At 39.8% G+C, this 12,841-nt stretch overlaps 1 protein-coding gene and 1 long non-coding RNA gene across 4 annotated transcripts in view; one reads left to right on the top strand and one right to left on the bottom strand.

The window, feature by feature from the left end:
• The window catches only part of qsox2 (quiescin Q6 sulfhydryl oxidase 2), an 82,925-nt gene that overhangs the window by 14,861 nt on the left and 55,223 nt on the right, over positions 1–12,841 (bottom strand). For both annotated transcript variants that reach the window (XM_069885360.1, XM_069885370.1), the window contains one exon: positions 709–897. In XM_069885360.1, the coding sequence (XP_069741461.1) occupies positions 709–897 (189 nt within the window). The remainder of the gene's footprint in view (positions 1–708; positions 898–12,841) is intronic.
• The window catches only part of LOC138736236 (uncharacterized), a 52,067-nt gene that overhangs the window by 610 nt on the left and 38,616 nt on the right, over positions 1–12,841 (top strand). The window lies entirely within an intron of this gene.

Raw genomic sequence — 12,841 nt, 5'->3', positions numbered from 1 at the left:
AGTGCTCCAAATAAAGTACCTATTTTAGGAATCCGATGTCAGCCACAGGATCAATGTTGTCTGCCAAAGGTAGATGGTACTGTAACTTGGGCTCAATGTTGGGGATGTTGGCTTAGAAAAGCACCTTCAAGTTGGTTCACTTATCCTTGCAGTGAATTGAAGGATTTTGCAGGTATTATATTTCCAGTGCATTGAGATGCCTTCTATAGATAGTTCAGGACTCAGAGGCCAATAGGAGGTCAGGGATCAGCTGTCTGACAGACAGAGACAACTAGGTATAGGAACGGGCATTAGAGAGGGTGCTGAGGGCAAGAAAGGTTCCCAATAGGCCTCATGTGTTGAAGAATTCCTGATCATTTCAAAGGATCTGGAGCTTGTATTGAAAATGGATTGAGCAGGAGTCAGTGCAGCTGCAGAGGCTATGGGAGGCAAGTCCATGGACACTCAATGTCTCTGAAGGGACTCTTATGCTTCTCTTTCTCCTGTTGTCTGGGGCACTGGGCAATGCTCATGGCAACTCTTTGCTTGCCTTACAGCAGGCAAGAGTTGAAGTATATCAGGTGTATTACATTTTTTATGTATTATTATATACTTGATTATTCACCATTCCAGTTCAGCATTTTTTTTCTAGTCACTACCAATCTTTAAATATTATGGCAACACAATCTATGATGCTCATTTCCAAATAATCTATTCAACTTCTCTTACCTGCTAGTCTATTGTTGACTTCATTATGCTTTTTCCATAACCAGAGAATGGCACCATCTCGTGTTTCCACTGCAGCCATGGATTCTTTAGCCATTTCTTCAAAGTGTTGCGCACAGTCCCTGCAGCCAAAGAAATGATGAATGTATCTTCTCATAACTTGTAGAACTACTCGAGGCCCATTGTCAAGACCTAGACAGAGAAAAAAAAATCAGGAGCAAGCAAACCCCACAGCACATAACACAAAAAAAAACACCTTTAAAGGAATAATGACAACACTTTTTGTTTGTGCCAAATTAAATCTACTAATCTCATTAATTCACTTATTCTATCTAACAGGTGCTCTTTAACTTGAGGAACTAATTTCAAAACTTTAAAAAATAATTTGGCTTTATTTAATTATATTCAAAGGGAATACACACAAGTCACCACATTTCCAAAGAGGGCAAACTCCATATTTAATTCCACTGGACTATAGAAGTCTATACATTGTTATCAAATTGGTGACTATTCAGTAACTGCTCCAAGATTATATAGTTACAAAACAGGAACTGCCCCTTCTTGACAAAATGAATAACTCAACAGACTGACAGGCCTATTTATATTACAGATATAAAAGGATTTCATATAAAGAGGCATTCAACAATATTCTGCTGGCTTGATATAATCAAATACATACACAGAGCTATGGATATTTATTGAAGGCTATTCAAATTCTAATTAAAATAATTTTAAGGCTAAATTAATAACCTTAGCCAAATAATTTTTTTGTGGTATGTAATTAGCCTGCAGAGAAGTAACCATTTAAACACCCAACCAACCAATTTTCCCCTGCAACCGCTGCAACCGTGTCTGCCTGTCCCGCATCGGACTTGTCAGCCACAAACGAGCCTGCAGCTGACGTGGACATTTACCCCCTCCATAAATCTTCGTCCGCGAAGCCAAGCCAAAGAAGAAGCATTTAATTCAATTGTGGTCATGGCCCAAATAACTTCAAGCCTTCCAGAACCACTATAACTTGCCAAGCATCCATCTGCATTCTATCCTGAAGCACATAAATAACCAGGACAACCATATACAGTAAAATCCCCATTATCCAGTACTCAATCAACTGAAAATTCAAACAACCCGGCAAAAATGACGAGATAATAAATAAATATGTAGATGAATAAAAATGTAAAGGAAGGTGTGCTGAGGGCCTAACCGAGACACTTGCGTGGAGATGAGTCAGGTTTCGCCAAGGTTCAGACCTGGACACTTGCGTGGAGGCGCGTCGGGTTACACAGAGGATCAGACTTGGGTACTTGTGTGGAAGCGAGTAAGGTTACACCAAGGGTCGGACCTGGACGCTTGTGTGGAGGTGAGTCAGATTACGCTGAGTACCTGACCAGGACACAAGGATGCAGAGCTGGTTGATGCTGCTGGAGCAACTTTCCAAAGTGTTTCCCTATCCCTCCTGAGTAAGAGTTCGTATCTTTATTAGGTATATTAGTAAGGCTTGATCTGTAAACTTGGGGGTGGGGGGTTAATTATGGTGGTGGCATGGTTAGTGTAGCAGCTAGCACAGCACCAGCGGTCGAATTTAAATTTTGTAAGTTACGGGAATTACTTGATTAAAGTCAAGTTTACATAATTAAAGACTACAATACTGATTTTTTTTCCTCCAAATTAATTGACATTTTGCACTGTCTTTTGTCTTTTAAATGGGAGATTGTTAATGTGTATTAGTTACACATTGTAAGAGTGAGTTTCAGTCAACCAGAAAATTTGTATTTCCGGCATCTGTGATCCCCGAGGTGCCGGATAATGGGGATTTTACTGTAATATTTACTATGCCACCAACACTATTGAGCTAAAATAAACTCATCTCCAAAATCTGAGTGTAGGTATCAGCATCTTCCTCTACAAATGAATACTTGACTTCCTGAAGCAGCAAGGATTGGTGGCAACTCCTCTTCCATCTATAAATACGCTGATAAGTCAACGGTAGTGGGTTGTATAAAAAAGAGGCGATGAGTCAGCATATAAATGAGAGATTGAAAACTTGGCTGAATGAGTGCAAAGTTATTGTTGGTGCACCAATGTCACCAAAACCATGCAGCTGATTGTTGACTTCAGGAAGGGAAAACCAGATGTGTAAGATCCAGTGGTCTCTGGGGGAATCAGAGGTGGAGAGGGTGAGCAAATTTAAGTTCTTGAATCTTTACTGGACCCAACACACTAACGTTATCGTGAAGAAAGCACACCAGTGCCTCCACCTACTCAGGAGTTTGCAGAGGTTTGGCATAACATTGTTGTTATGAGCCCAAAGGACCCCAAAACCCAGCAGCAATAGACATTCACCAAGACAAGTGGCTTTCAAAACAAAAGTTATTTTTAATCAATTTCAAACATGAAAATAGAATTAAAAAAATAACAACTCTTATACTTAACTATATACCAACCCAAATTACCCCCTTCTAATTCTAAGCACATGTGTATGTGTGTGTGTGTGTGTGTGTGTGTGTGTGTGTGTGTGTGTGTGTGTGTGTGTGTGTGTGTGGATTTAATAAAAGTTATTTGGTTCACAATTCAATCTCACATCTCCTTCTTCGAAGTTCTCTGGTTGCAGGCAATCACCATACTATGCACAGAATTTAACATGTATAAAGTTCACCAGGCTTGGTGCTTGAAAGGAAAATGTTTACCGCTCAGGAAGGTTCTTGTAGGGTTTGCAGAGAGAGATATTTGTTGCTCCAGGATTTCCACAACTGAGGTACCACCACTAGTCACCTCAGGGTCTCACTGATTAAACTTGCCCCATCAGGGTCTTTCAAATGGTAACCTCTTTCTTCAAGCTACTACAGAGTTCCATTTCTTCCTCTATTTCAAAAGAAACATCAGACAGATAGCACTTCCAGCCATCTACTGCTCTGGAACTTGCTTTAATCAGTTTCAAACAGTTTTTCCTGGCTTGCACTTTTCAGTTACTTGTCAGTGTCCCAGACACTGACTGACTGAGCTGTTAACTCAACTCTCTCTCTTTTCCAACTGCCACTCCAGTGAAAAGCATGTGTCTCATGTGACTTACAAAATCCCCATCTTCTCCGGCAAACAACAGGAGTTCTTTCTTCTTCTCAAGTTGTTTTCTTAGGTAAACAATCCAAGATTGACCTTTCTGTGCACTTTACAGAAAGATACTTGTAGTCATCCTGGCTCCAGTCAGTTCAATTAACACCTACTTGTGAAAGGTGCTTACATTCTCCATAGATCTTCAATATTTCTTCAGTCTTTCAAATAAGATCGGTTTTAAAATGTGTTTATGTATGAATATGACCTACTCTAATAAATTCTCCCCAAATATTAATATTGTTACATTGTAAACCCTGGCAAATTTCTACAGATGTGTGGTGGAAAGTGTATTGGTGGATACCAATAATGCTGAGTGCAAAACCCTGAACAAGGTCGTGGATACAGCCCAAGACATCACATGCAAAACCCTCTCCATTATCAAAGAAGGAGCAACAATCATCAAGGATCCACACCACCCAGCACATGTCCTGTTGCTGCTGCTACTATCAGGAAAGAAGTATAGGTACCACCAGGTTCAGGAACAGCAGCTACCCCTCCAACATCAGACTCCTCAACAACAAACTTACTAAGAGGTTTATTTAAGGACTCTTACTTTTGCATTTTATTGTTTGTTTTTTTTCTCTTCTCTGTATCGTGCAGTTATTTATATTTGTTAACATGTGCAGATTGCATATATACAATTTTATTTTGCACTACCAATAAGTGCCTGAGAAAGAATCTCAGGGTTGTACTTGATGTTATATATGCACTCTACTCAAAATAATCCCCAACACTAATGCTTGTAAGGTTACGTACTTAGTTACTTACTTAGTACTCCAAATACAGTGAGTGCCCTCCATAATGCTTGGGACAGACATGTTTTTCCTTCATTTGCCCCCAGCCTCCACAGTTTTAAATTTGTAATCAAATAATTCATGTGATCTAAGTACACATTCCAAATATTATTAAAGAGTATTTGTGTACATTTTGGTTTGACCATGTAGAAATGACAGCACTTTTTATGCATTTCAGGGCACCATAATATTTGGGACATAGCAATGGTATGTATATTAGTCATGTTAAGTGCTTTGTTGCACATCCCTTGCATACAATAACTGCTTAAAGTCTGTGAGTCATAGACATCACCAGGTGCTGAGCATCTTCTCTGGTGATGCTCTACCAGGCCTCTATTGCAGCCATCTTCAGCTCTTGCTTGTTTTGGGGCCTTGTCCCTTTAAGTTTACTCTTCAGCATATGGAAGGCATGCTCAATTGGATTTAGATCAGATGACAAGAATTTTCCACTTTTAACTTTAAAAAAACCTCCTTTGTTGCTTTAGCAGTATGTTTGGGATCATTGTCTTGCTGTAGGATGAAGCACTGTCCAATGAGTTTGGAGACGTTTGCTTGAACTTGAGCAGATGTTTCTCTCTACCTCAAAATTAATTTTGCTACTGTCATCACCAGTAACATCATCAATGAAGATAAGTGCGCAGTACATGTGGTAGCTGTAGATGCCCAGGCCATAATACCTCTACCATCATGTTTCACAGATGAGGTGGTATGGTTTGGATCTAGGGCAGTTCCTTTACACCTCCACACTTTGCTCTTGCTATCACTCTGATACAGGTGAATCTTGGTCTCATTTGTCCACAATATCTTTTTTTCCCCCCAGAATTCTGCAGGTTCTTTTAAATACTTCTTGGCAAAGTATAATCTGGCTATCCTGCTTCTGTGGTTAACTAGTGGTTTGGATCTCACAGCATAGCTTCTATTTCTGTTCATGAAGTCTTCTGCAGACAGCAGTGACTGACACATTCACACTTGCTTCCCAAATAGTGTTTCTGCACTGTTGGACAGACGTTTCAGGATTTTTCTTTATTATGAAGAGAATTCTTCTGTCATCAGCAGTGGAGATCTTCCTTTACCTACCAGTCCCTTTGCGATTACTGAGCTCACTAGTACACTCTTTCTTCCTAATGATGATCCACAAACAGTTGATTTTGACAATCCTAACATTTGGGTGATGTCTCTTACTGTTTTATTCATGTGTTTCAGCCTTAAAATAGCTTCTTTGACTTTCATTGGCACAACTCTGGTCCTCATGCTGAAAAATGGCAACTACTAATTCCAAACATGATCAAAAGCTGATAAACAAGCCTAACTCTCTTATACCTGAACCAATGAAGCAATTAACATATCTAAATAATCACAAACACCTGTGAAGCCAATGTCCCAAATATTATGGTGCCCTGAAATGAGGAAATTATGTATAAAAGACCTGTAATTTCTACATGGTCAAACCAAAATGTAGACGGATAACCTTGAATAAGGCCTGGAATATGCACTTTAATTACAGGTGAATTGTTCGATTACAAATTTAAAATGTGGAGCACTGGAGAAAATAAAGAAAAATGGTGTCTTTGTCCCAAACATTATGGAGAGCACTGTACACTCATGACAATATAGCCAAACACTGGTCTACGTCCATCCACAAATTTGCAGATGATACCACTGTCATAGGTTGGATCTTAAACAACAACAAGTCAGTGTGAGTAATGAGATGGAGTCTGATTGCATGGTGTCAAGATTCTTTAATGCCAACAAATTGAAGGACATGTTCATTGGTTTCAGGAAACAGAGAGGCGCACACAATCTTGTATATAAATGATGCTGATGTGGAGATGGTAAAGAGCTTCAAGCCCTTTAGAGGAAATATCACCAACAACCTGACTTGGTCCAACCACAATGTTACAATGTACCAAAGACTACTTTTCTCAAAAGCCTGAGGAAATTCAGCATGTCCCTGAGGACAACTTTTATAGAAGCAACACACAGCTTAGCACAGGAACTACTCTGACCAAAGACTGCAAGAAACAGCAGAGTTGCAAGTACAGTTCAAGCTGTCATGCAAATTAACCTCCTCTCCATCAACTTGGCCCATATCTCCCAGCGTCTCAGGAGAGTTACTAATATTAAAGATCTCGTCCATAATACTTGAAACCACAAATCTCAAAATTCAAGGACTGATTCTTTCAAGCTATGATCAGACTCTTCAATGGATCTCTCAACAGCAAAAGAGAATGCACTTGCATGGTACCTTGCCCTATTCTTTCTCATTTTTCTCGATACCCCAGAGTACTTGACTTATTTTATTGTTACTCCTTTTGCTCTCTGCCTAGAGAGTACACAAAACAAAGCATTTTACTATATCTCAGTCCACATGATAAGGATCAATCCAATTCAAATTCAGTACCCAGCTTTTGATTTCTCCCTCTATCACTAGATCTCTAACATTTGGCCTCAACTGCCTTCTATGGTAGTGAATTGCTTTGAGTGAAGAAATTCCTTCTCATTTTGATGCAAAATTGCTTATCCTATATCAGTGATATCGATTAGTTCATCATAATTTTATACATCAGTTATATTTAACTCCTGAAAAATTCAAGATATAATTTAATTTCTTCAGATTTCTGTTTTAAGTGACATAAAGAAGTCAGTTCTTTCTGACATTCTACTCATTCATGTGATACCATTAAATCTTTTTGGATGTAACTTATGAAGGTTTTAGAGAAAATTTTTAAGATTAAATTGTTGATAGAACCATCATTATTTTTATTAGGTAATGTAAAAATGTTGGGTTTGAAATTGAGATTAAGTAGGTATCAAATTGCATTTTTGAGATTAGCCTTGGCTGTAGCATAGCAATTGCATGGAATATATATATCTATATAGAATGTAATTGATAGATATATCTAGATATAGATAGATATAGATATATCTAGATATAGATAGATATCGATATAAAGATACATATATACTTTTTTTAAAATTGGAAAATGTGCAGCCCTTATTTGGATTATATGGGTTTAAAGTTTTGAAATTTCTTCAGCATGTTGTGGTGGCATTACCCTATTCCGTAGCACTTAATTATGTTACTGATGAGTGTATCTCCTTCCTTTCTTTCTTCTCTTTGGGGTTGGAGGTAGTAGGGATAGGGAGGGGTATTGGGTGGATGGGAGTAGGAGGGATTTGGTATATCTTTGGCTTGCCTTCGCGGACGAAGATTTATGGAGGGGGTAAATGTCCACGTCAGCTGCAGGCTCGTTTGTGGCTGACAAGTCCGATGCGGGACAGGCAGACACGGTTGCAGCGGTTGCAGGGGAAAATTGGTGGGTTGGGGTTGGGTGTTGGGTTTTTCCTCCTTTGCCTTTTGTCAGTGAGGTGGGCTCTGCGGTCTTCTTCAAAGGAGGTTGCTGCCCGCCAAACAAGATGCACGGTTTGAGGCGATATCAGCCCACTGGCGGTGGTCAATGTGGCAGGCACCAAGAGATTTCTTTAGGCAGTCCTTGTACCTCTTCTTTGGTGCACCTCTGTCACGGTGGCCAGTGGAGAGCTCGCCATATAACACGATCTTGGGAAGGCGATGGTCCTCCATTCTGGAGACGTGACCCACCCAGCGCAGCTGGATCTTCAGCAGCGTGGACTCGATGCTGTCGACCTCTGCCATCTCGAGTACTTCGACGTTAGGGATGAAAGCGCTCCAATGAATGTTGAGGATGGAGCGGAGACAACGCTGGTGGAAGCGTTCTAGGAGCCGTAGGTGATGCCGGTAGAGGACCCATGATTCGGAGCCGAACAGGAGTGTGGATATGACAATGGCTCTGTATACGCTTATCTTTGTGAAGTTTTTCAGTTGGTTGTTTTTCCAGACTCTTTTGTGTAGTCTTCCAAAGGCGCTATTTGCCTTGGCGAGTCTGTTGTCTATCTCATTGTCGATCCTTGCATCTGATGAAATGGTGCAGCCGAGATAGGTAAACTGGTTGACCGTTTTGAGTTTTGTGTGCCCGATGGAGATGTGAGGGGGCTGGTTGTCATGGTGGGGAGCTGGCTGATGGAGGACCTCAGTTTTCTTCAGGCTGACTTCCAGGCCAAACATTTTGGCAGTTTCCGCAAAACTGGACGTCAAGCGCTGAAGAACTGGCTCTGAATGGGCAACTAAAGCGGCATCGTCTTCAAAGAGTAGTTCACGGACAAGTTTCTCTTGTGTCTTGGTGTGAGCTTGCAGGCGCCTCAGATTGAAGAGACTGCCATCCGTGCGGTACCGGATGTAAACAGCGTCTTCATTGTTGAGGTCTTTCATGGCTTGGTTCAGCATCATGCTGAAGAAGATTGAAAAGAGGGTTGGTGCGAGAACACAGCCTTGCTTCAAACCATTGTTAATGGAGAAGGGTTCAGAGAGCTCATTGCTGTATCTGACCCGACCTTGTTGGTTTTCGTGCAGTTGGATAATCATGTTGAGGAACTTTGGGGGGCATCCGATGCACTCTAGTATTTGCCAAAGCCCTTTCCTGCTCACGGTGTCGAAGGCTTTGGTGAGGTCAACAAAGGTGATGTAGAGTCCTTTGTTTTGTTCTCTGCACTTTTCTTGGAGCTGTCTGAGGGCAAAGACCATGTCAGTAGTTCCTCTGTTTGCGCGAAAGCCGCACTGTGATTCTGGGAGAATATTCTCGGCGACACTCGGTATTATTCTATTTAGGAGAATCCTAGCGAAGATTTTGCCTGCAATGGAGAGCAGCGTGATTCCCCTGTAGTTTGAGCAGTCTGATTTCTCGCCTTTGTTTTTGTACAGGGTGATGATGGTGGCATCACGAAGGTCCTGAGGCAGTTTTCCTTGGTCCCAACAAAGCTTGAAAAACTCATGCAGTTTGGCATATACACATTGCTTTTGTATATGAATTATTATATTTGTATACATTTGAATGTAATGCGGCTTAAAATTTTAACTAAAGTATTAAAAAAACATATCTGTAGTTCTCAACCTTTTTCTTTCCACTCACATACCACTTTAAGTATTCCCTGTGCCTTAGGTGTTCTGTGATTCGTAAGGGAAGGAAAGGTTAAGAACCACTGTTTTAATCATACCTAATTGACTTGTTTCATGCACGGTTTCATAACTCCATAGGAAATGGATCAATGACAATTTTTCTCAAGCAAAATATTCAGTAACAATTGGGTCTAGAGCAGTGGTTCTCAACCTTCTCTTCCCACTCACATACCACTTTAAGCAATCCCTTACCAATCACAGAGCACCGATGGCATGGGGATTACTTAAAATATTATGTGAGTGGAAAGAAAAAGGTTGAGAACCACTGTCCTATATTCTTAGGCTCTGAAACCTTCTACACCATCAGAAACACGCTTCATTTTTCTGGATATCCAGACTGTTCAATCTTGTCAGGGTTTTACACATTTCAATGAGGCCCTTCTCTTTCTTCTATATCCTAATGAATTCAAGAACACAAGAATTAGGAACACAAGTAGGCTACCTGCCCAGTTACTGCTCACCATTCAAAATGATTGTGGCTGATCTGGCCACAGACTCAGCTCAACTTATCCACATCCCCATGCCATAACCCTTAATCCTCCTACTCTGCAAAAAAAAAAAGCAAATTAGTCTTGAATATAATGAGGAATCCCTTACAATTTCCTTGGGTAGAGAATTTTAGATTCACAAGTCTCTGAGAAAAGCAGTTCCTTTTCATAGGTCTTTGATTCAAGATTCAGGGAAGTAGATTCATGTCCTCCAACTGTATTCTCACGTGCCAGTGGAAACAATTTTCCTGCTTCATTCTCTCTCATAATTTGTTTCCTTAAGATCCTCTCTCATGACCTGCTCTTCTGAATCCACAATATATCTGCCTAATGGACCAATTTCTGACTAGTTGTCAGGTGTTTTTCTTTGTTAATGATAGCATTCCTCACCAGAGGATATCTGTACAAGCTGAGAGGAGATTCAAGGATAAATTGATTTTTTAAATTTTAAACAAAGTAGTGGGTGCCTGGAATGCATTACCAGGGGTGGTGGTGGAGGCTGGTACAATAGGGACATGTAAATGACACTTACAAAGGCACATGAATGCAGGAAAAATAGAGGGTTATGGGTGTGAGGTGGGGAAGGTTTAGTTTATTGAGTCAGCTTATTAAGGTCAACACACTGAGGGCCAAATGGCCTGTACTGTGCTGTAATGTTCTGTTCTCAACTAGACATTAAGCTAACTGACCTACATGTACCCACCTTTTGGCTACCCTCTTTGAACTGTGATGTTTCATTTCCTGCCTTCCAATCTGCTGGAACCTGTTTTCCATTTCATTTTGGTAACTTATCACAAACTTTTCTCTAATTGTTATTTCTTTCAGAACCCTGGGTTGCATTCCATCCCATCAGGAGTGGGGGTCTCCTTTACCTTTAGGCCCAGTAGTTTACCCAGCACTACTATTTTAGGGAGTGATTGTTTTTTCACAATCACCCTGATCTCATCCTTAATCTTACCAAATTGCCTGATACTCCCAGATATTTAATTCTCATTCATCTTGACCCTGAAACCTGTAATTGCCAATAAGTCATACCCTTTACACTAACTTGTATACATATTCATTGACCTTGTTGTGAATGCTAAGGAGAATAAACTAAATTGAAGTTTTGTTTATTGATACAAAAAGAAAATACAATGAAATTAGAGACAATTGACCAAGTTTATTTTACATGCAGATGTTAGGAAGAGGCCTAGCATCAAGTTGGTTAGCTCCCTCAAGTGGTACAAATAGCAGCTGCTAATTCCTAATTATAGGACTCAGCTTGCTTGGAGTTGCCAAGGAAGAAAGGCATTCAATCAAAGGAATATCTGCATACACAATTTTGCATTAATTATTTTGCTGAAAGAATAGCACAAATTTATTATATTTAAAAAAGGATAAGTTAATTTACAAATAGCTCTAATACACAAGTAGCATATAACTGACTCATAAGGTTGGGCAGAGGAGAGAAATGACACTGTGACACATCAACAGCCAGTTGAACTGAGAACTATTTCCTTAATGGTTTCCATATTACCTTGATTTAAACATTGTATTTTGACATTCCAAATGATTGAGTGATTACTTCACAACAATTTGTAAAATATTTTGTACTTGAAAGAGATGTATAAATAAACTACACAAAGCACATTACAGTTATGATGCACTAACCTATGTTCCAAAAGCACAGAAATACATTTGTAAAGCTTAACATTTTATTTCAAGGATAGAACTAGAATTAATTAAAACACAATTTTCAGCATGTAATCCACCTATCCTTATCCCAGCTGTAGTCACCCTGACCTCTAATTTAATTTGTACTAATCTTTAAAATGTACAACAGCATAAATCTACCTGCAGTGCAGGATTAAAAGATCTTCACTGGTTGCACTAGATGAGGTGGACAAGTCATGAGGAGGAAAATTTCTATGAATAATCCAGATGTTTTAGCTGACCCAAATTTACAAACAGCATTACTAGAATAACTCAAACTTGCTTCATCTCATCAGTGAAAAAATGCAAACACCAGCTGGTGTTAGGAAGTAGCATGATGAAGCACACTTTGACGATTTTATCAGGAGATAGGACACTGCAGATGCTGAAACCTGAAGCAAGAAAATCTGCTAGTGTAGCTCAGCAGGTTGAGCAGCATCAGAGGGAGAAAAGTAACTGTTAGTAAGTTTCCAGTCAGAACATTTAATCAAGAATCAGTTCTTCCTCACAGTTATTCACAAATTATGTTAATGACCTGGAGGTTTACAACGTTGCTGATAATACAAAAATAGGTGCAAGGGAATGATGTGATAAGGATACTGTGATTCTGCAACAAGATTCAGATAGATTGAACAAACGGGCAAAAGATTGGCAAATGGAATTTAATGTGGGAAGTCAGAGTTCATAATCTTTAGAGAGAGAAATCAAAAGGCAGATCATCTAAAATGAAGAAAAATTGAGAATAGAGGGATCCAGGTGTTCTTGGGCTTGAATCACCAAACAAAATAGAAGTTTAAAAAAACACAATGAGCATTTCAAGAGGCTGGAAATTAAAAATATGCAGGTTTTATTGCAATTGTTCAGGCACTTGAGGCATATAACCATATAACAATTACAGTACGGAAACAGACCATCTCTGCCCCACTGGTCCGTACTGATCGAAGTGATCTCTTCTAGTCCCACCTACCTGCCCTTTGCCCATAACCCCCCCCCCCCCATTCCGCTCCCATCCATAT

This window comes from Narcine bancroftii, chromosome 1, assembly GCF_036971445.1.
Source record: "Narcine bancroftii isolate sNarBan1 chromosome 1, sNarBan1.hap1, whole genome shotgun sequence".
NCBI classification, from domain to species: Eukaryota; Metazoa; Chordata; class Chondrichthyes; order Torpediniformes; family Narcinidae; genus Narcine; species Narcine bancroftii.
The sequence above is the reverse complement of the archived record's forward strand: the minus strand, read 5'-3'. Positions and strand labels throughout refer to the sequence as shown.